The sequence below is a fragment of the Lygodium microphyllum genome, chromosome 16 (assembly GCF_053477565.2).
Source record: "Lygodium microphyllum isolate KBCC chromosome 16, Lygodium_microphyllum_v1.1.10, whole genome shotgun sequence".
NCBI lineage: Eukaryota > Viridiplantae > Streptophyta > Polypodiopsida > Schizaeales > Lygodiaceae > Lygodium > Lygodium microphyllum.
In genome coordinates this window covers 36,565,448-36,572,556 of record NC_141150.1, presented here as the reverse complement: position 1 = coordinate 36,572,556, position 7,109 = coordinate 36,565,448, and the positions used below count along the sequence as shown (strand labels likewise).

The 7,109-nt window shown below is 42.3% G+C and overlaps 1 protein-coding gene across 1 annotated transcript; it reads right to left on the bottom strand.

Moving 5' to 3' along the window:
- Nucleotides 1-4,454: 4,454 nt before the first annotated feature.
- LOC148022703 (legumin B-like) lies at nucleotides 4,455-6,390 on the bottom strand. Its single transcript, XM_087695249.1, has 5 exons — nucleotides 6,096-6,390; nucleotides 5,781-5,977; nucleotides 5,376-5,585; nucleotides 5,118-5,306; nucleotides 4,455-4,979 (listed from the first exon to the last, which is right to left on the bottom strand). The coding sequence occupies exons 1-5, from the start codon at nucleotides 6,388-6,390 to the stop codon at nucleotides 4,455-4,457; spliced, it is 1,416 nt and encodes a 471-aa protein (XP_087551375.1).
- Between the last annotated feature and the right edge of the window lie 719 nt (nucleotides 6,391-7,109).

Below are 7,109 nucleotides of genomic sequence, written 5' to 3'. Positions count from 1 at the left end.
TTGTAATTCTACTAACCTTATGTAAAACTTTTCTTTGGTAGTCTAATCGTCTTTTACAGCTTCCTTCCCATCCATACCACTATGTGGAAATAGCTTTTGTGATTGCGAAGATGCAATGGAAAGAATCATTCAACCACACCCCACTTGTATCATCTTCAAAACATATATTCTTTTCATAAGAACCTATTTTTCATGCCATGTGTCCTATCAAAAATATACTTTGGAAGAGAATTTTCTGCTCAAACACTCATGCAGTTTGCAAGTTAAAATCCATGCTATGCAAACAATCGAGCTATGCTCTGCAAAGTTTTATGAATGCATTGAGGAATTTGTGCCTAGCCTAACTACATGTGCTCGTGTGTCATGCAGATGCACGCACAAAAGAAACACACAAAAGAAAATAAACTCATAATGACCCTGACTTAAGAGTTCAAAATCTTGTCAGAAAATTCCACCCTTAGGTTTGCAGTGGTAGATGCATAACGTCACCTCTGGATGGGCCACAGTTGAAGGTCCTTCTACTCGTTGTCTTCCATGTGCTTTATCACCATCAGAGCCGTCTCCATCTTTGTCTCTGATCTCCAGTACGTTGTCCAAGACGTGCTGTGGTTACGATTCTCTTCCCTCGTTCGATGGATCCTTCTTGGACTTCCCTTCCTTTTTAAACTCGACGGCCCAAAAAAAAACAAAGTTTTTTTCTCAAAAATCTTGAGACCTTAATAGTTTTTGCTATTCTTCTCCGCCACCATCCTCCTGCTTGTAATATCATCAATTTCTTGTTGTGTTATTTCACCTATGAAGTTATGATGAATTTTCTCAAGTAGTAGGAATCTCCTTCTTTTGAAGGTTCCCCCTCTTGGTGGAATGTAAGATTTTGTGTGGTCTCGAATGTGAGCTTTACCTCAGTTGCTTGATTTCCTCTTCATTCTCTTCCTTTGTTTCAACTTACGTTTGTCTCTTTTCTTTCTTCTTCACAATTTGTAATTCTACTAATCTTTTGTAAAACTTTGCTTTGGTAGTCTAATCCTCTTTTACAGTTTCATTCCCATCCATACCACTATGTGGAAGTAGCTTCTGTGATTGCGAAGATGCAATGGAAAGAATCATTCAACCACACCCCACTTGTGTCATCTTCAAAACATACATTCTTTTCATAAGAACTTATTTTTCATGCAATGTATCCTATCAAAAATATGCTTTGGAAGAGAATTTCATGCTCAAACACTCATGCATTTTGCAAATTAAAATCCATGCTATGCAAACAATTGAGCTATGCTCCGCAAAAATTTATGAATGCATTGAGGAATTTGTGCCTAGCCTAACTACATGTGCTGGTGTGTCATGCAGATACACACACAAAAGAAACACAACCGAAAATAAGCTCATAATGATGCTAACTTAAGAGTTCAAAATCTTGGCAGAAAATTATGCCCTCAAGTTTGCAGTGGTAGACGTGTAGCATCATGACAAGGTATGACGCCTCGGCGAGTTTCAATCAAAGATCATTGATCACGAAATTTCATATTTTGAGAAAAAGGTAAGAAAAGTGTATATCTGTCATGCATTATATTCACAAAATAATTGAATATCATATACAAAAACATTGGGTGTGGCTGGCAAAGTTTCTATCCAGGAGGTGACGTCCCGTCCCAAGGAGGAGTGCACCCTTTGCGGCAGTTAGAAAAGTTTGTGGGTGTGTGATGGATGGAGTGCTTGAGCCAAACCACCACTTGGAAGGTACTATCCAATCTATACCATCAATACCAAAGGAGACAGGCAGCCTTTCAAACTTTCCTACAATCTTAGAGCCTGAGATGGAGGCAATGGTCGATGCATTGATGCCCATGGATGTTGAGACATCTTATTTGCTTACACTGGAAGCATCCATACCATTATACTCTTGATTGTAAAACATCACTAGTTCTATTTCAAGCCCATCATCATTAATTTGCCTATACCCAATTATTTTGACAATTAGGATCACATAATTGGTTGGGCTATTCTAGTGTGGTTTTATTTTTCTTTATGTATTTTGTTTTGCTTCACAAGTTGAAGAAGTGTTCCTTGCTCTAGATTGTATGCGCTCTAGTTTGTTTCTCCTTGCTCTAGCTCTAGATGGTTTTGCTTCATAGACCCTTTCTCTGTTTTTTTGTTGCTTCATAAGCTAAACTTATTTTACTTAAAGTTACTATTTCAATTTAGTTCTTGTTACTTGCTTAAAGTGCCTATACTATAGGGTCATTCCAAGTGTCTAGAATTTGTTAGGTCAATGTAGGTCGCTTCACAAGTTTGGACCATTTGAATATGAAATCAATTTTCAACCTAATCCAACCTAAATTGTTTGTTTTAGAACTTATGATTTTTATCATTCCAACCTACAAGATGAATTATATTATTAATGAGCCTGCAATTTACTTGCTTAAAGTGGGAATACCATAATAAAGTGAATGACTGACAAAATTAATTTACAATCTAATTCAACCTAAACCCTTTTTAGAAAACTTATGATTGAATCTTGATCCATTAGTAGACGAAATCAATTTTCAATCTAATAAAACCTAAATTGTTTGTTTTAGAACTTATGATTTTTATCATTCCAACCTACAAGATGAATTGTATTATTAATGAGCCTCCATATTACTTGCTTAAAGTGGCAATACCATAATAAAGTGAATGACCGACAAAATTATTTTTCAGTCTAATTCAACCTAAACCTTTTTTTTTAAACTTATGATTTCAATCATTCCAACCTACAAAATGAATTTGAGTATTATTCATGAGACTACAATTTACTTTCCTAAAGTGGCAATACCATAATAAAGTGAACTAATTAATATGGCTAGATAAAAATCTTATATTGATGGGCCCAAAATTCTACTTGCTTTTTAAATTGGCCATATCATAAAATGAATTGAGTAGATTATGGCTAGATAAAGTGTGTGAATTTGCTTGCTTTTTAAAATGGCCATATCATAAAATGAATGATTAGATTATGGCTACATGGTGTGCGCTCCTCTCTCATGAGGCAAAACAAAACAATAGGATAATGAAAACACTATAAGGGATATAGTTGAACAACCACTAATAATTCAAACTTACTCTTTGAAAGGAGGAAGGAAGTGCATAGAGGAATCTCATTTTTTATTTTGGCTTGGCCATCCATGCTTTTGGGATGTGTCCTTAGGTGAATGGCAATTTGTGCTTTTGGCCTAGCCAAGTTCTTACCTCGTGCTTTTAGCCTAGCCAAGTTCTTAAAGAGCTTTTACCCAACTAAAAGTTACATACAAATGACATTTTAAGCTAGGCCAAGTTCTTAAAAGCTTTTAATTGGAAAATTCTTTTAAGAATGAAAAGTTTTTTAAGTTAAATTCTCTCTTATTGACCTCGTGCTTTTGGCCTAGCCAAGTTCTTAAAAGAGCTTTTACCCAATTAAAAGTTACATACAAATACATTTTAAGCTACACCAAGTTCTTATGAGCTTTTAGGTTAATGGCAATTCATGCTTTGGGCCTAGCCATGTTCTTAAAGAGCTTTTACCCAATTGAAAGTTACGCCAAGTTTTATGAGCTGTTAGGTTAATGGCGATTCATGCTTTTGGCCTAGCCATGTTCTTAAAGAGCTTTTACCCAATTGACTAGCCATGCTCTTAAAGAGCTTTTACCCAATTGAAAGTTACACCAACCAAAAGCCATGTTCTTAAAGAGCTTTTAGACAAATGACATTTAAAGTTCTTTAAGAGCTTTTAATTGAAAAAATTTTAAGGTAAAAAATGACTCTATTGACCCTTGGCCCGAACTAAAACGAGACAAGGAACTAAGTAATATGGGTACACTGTACTAACTAAAACGAGACAAGAAACTAAATATGACTGGATGGAGAATCTATATTGGCCAATTGGCCCTTTTAGTTTGCCCTCTATTCCCTAGAAAGTAACCAAAAACGTGAGATGAAAACTATTATTAGTGATGGGAGAATCGACAGTGCAGCTTACACAAGATTTTGCACCAAATTCAGAAATTTCCACCACATAACCATATGCTTATGTTTCTAACGTGGAATCATGTTTAGATAACTCCAATCGTAATCGTATGCTTATGTTTCTAATGCGGAAGGATGTTTATATAACTCCACGAACAATCTCAACGTCTATTGGCTTTAGTTGGCTTGTTTGTCTACGAATCTTTAGCAGACATCCATATGTCTGAGTAAATAGAAATGCATGTACGAGACATCAATCACCTGCGACGTTAAAATTAACATTCGGTAGTCTGGGTGGTGGGCACAATTATTACTCTTTTATTACTAACTCCCGAGAAATATGTACAGTCTCCGCATTCAAGCCCTCCCCCCCTCCCCTTCCAAGTAAGTAGGTACTTCAGCTTTTCATATGTACATTTGGTTGGTGCCCAGGATGATCGGTGGTGTGGCGGAGCCCGTGAGCTTCGCTAGAACAGCTATATTTGATTAGGCGAGCAGCGGCACCTCGTGGAGAACTTCTCCACCAGCTCCGGCAGTTGCGAATCAGGATTAGGTCGACGCCGATGATGTTCCTCCTGCTCTCGCTCCCACTCGTCATCATGTCGTCTCCTGCCGTGCTCTTCGTGACGACCGCGACCAGCTGGGAAAATGAACTCGTCTTCCTCACGGCCCCGGACCAGCTCCTCAAAGGTCCTCTCATCCACGCGCAACGCGTTGCGCAGCACCTGTGTGGGTATCCCCCGATACACGGAGTTCCGCCCGGCCAGGAAGGAGAATGATGGGTTGTCGCTGGTGATGAGGTTGATCCACTCCAGCCCCTGGTCGCCCGCGATCTTCAAGGACGGGTGAAACTGCGGGATGGCCACCACGGAGCCCTCTCGCACCTCCTCGTTGAAGGCGCTCCGGCCGTCGCCCGTCGACACCTCAATCCTGCCGTTCCCGCGCGTCACGTAGATGAGGTGGTGAGCGTTGCGGAAGAAGAGCGGCGCGAAGATAGCGTTCTGCAGGTCGAGATGGGGTGGAAGGTGAGAATGATATATTGCCATATTTCGAGAAGCGTGATGATATATACATCTAAAGAATAATCGCGCATATACATATTAACACATGCTGGTCGTGCATATTAATGCAATAATTACCGGCTCCAGTCGTCCCCTCCCCACGCTGAACCCTACTGCGCTCAAAGCCGGCAGCTTGTGTCGATTCACAATCTGTGTCTCCCCACCGTCGCGAACATAGACATCGGGCCCCTGAGCTCGGGTACTGTACCTGAGCTCCTCGAAGTAGTCGAAACTGCTTCGGCTGCGCTCAGCTATCTGGACAGCATTCTCGTTATTAACATCAGTATCACGGTCAGAACCACGGCGGCGCCCTCGGCGATATTCCTCCTCGTCCGCCTCTTCCTCCTCATAGTGCTGCCGTCGTCGACTCGCCTCCTCGAAGGAGATCCTCTGCTCTACTCGAATGATACCGACGTCGCTCTGGCGCTCTAAAATGGAGCGGAGTGTATCCTCGTCGACGCCCCACGCCTTAGCAAGTGTCTCCTCGCTGAACCCATGGAGGATAGAGCCGAATCTCTGCTGTCTGGCGCCGGCGAGACCAAATTGCTGATATATACAGTACAAATGGACGAAAAAAGGTCGGATGCGATATGTCGTATATGTAAGATTTATGGACTTATGCTCACTGCTAGTGAAAATGTATAGAGCTAGTGAAAATTTAGAGGAAGAGAGAGAGAGAGAGAGAGAGAGAGAAAGAGAGAGAGCGTGTGTGTATATATTCCGCATAATGCATTACATCACCTGCATCTGTCCTGGGTTCGAGCCGAAGGTTGTCTCTGAAGCGCAGAGCACACGATGGCGACGGTTGCCATCATTGTACCACCAATAGACAGTGCCCTTGGGCAACGCGATCACATCGTCCCTGTCGACATGACGCACTAGCATGTGGGGGCGGTACTCAGGACGGACGGGGAGGACGGCACCAAACCATCCTTTGCCTGCAGCAAACACCGATCGATGAACATGTGATCATCATGGGAGGATGTCGATAGCAAGCAAAAAAATGAAGTGAACCTGAAGTCAATGATATGGTGCCCTGCTGATACTAATTATTACCTTCCAGCACGACTGCCACCTTGTCTGCATCTGCGTACTGCGGCAGCAGCAGGCCGTTCTCTTCCAGCTGGAGCTCCGCCATGCCCACATAAGCATTCTGAAAGGCCTCTATGCGCTCCCTCCACATGCGATAGCTCCCCCCGTCCGACCTCAGTACCTCGCGGGCCTCTCCCAGTCCCAGCTCATACTGCTCTTCCTCACCCCGGCGGCGGCCCTCCCGCTGCTGCTGTTGCCTCGCAGCCTTGCCCGACCCTGCCAGGAACAGAAGCGACAGTACAAGCAGTCCACCCGTCATCCTCGACATGATCACACAGCTTATGATTATAATAGAACTGCTGATCACTGATGGTTACTGCACCACAACTCCTGGATAGCACTCCGATGCCATGGCCTTTTATATACCTGAAGGCCTCGTTACTTTGCTCCGTTTTTGGAAAGCCAACATCATGATTGAGACAGGCGGCCGCATTTGGACTCGTTTTGGAAGCATGCAGGATCAGGATGCGGCGATCTGCTTCCGCATGGGCGCAGTCGCACTTATCTGCCGGGTGGCGCACACAGCGTTTTACCCCTTGCGGGCTTTTCTTTTGAAATAACAACGAAAGAAAACTCTAGAACCGTTCGGCCAGACACGCAACTTGTGAAATATATCACAAGAGAAATAGGTTGGTTCCACTAGAAAGTCTAACCTTCGGAACGAGGACTGCATATGCATGCCGCATATTGACCATTAGGATGCGCGAGGAGCTTGGACACCAGAATAGTAGCCACCACTATTACCATCCCTAGAACTTCTAAGGCCATGAAAATTTAGAGGCATTTGGATGGATGACTCATGTGTCCATGGTATTTATATCCACTTTTTGAGATTCAAACAAATCCCTTGTTTCACATGGTTCTAAATCTCAGCATTTCTAAAAGCATGAGTAGTTTGCATACACTCTCTTCCAAGTCACCATTGAGGAAAGCATTTTTCACATCCTTCTATTGCCATTTCCAGCCTTCAACAGTAGC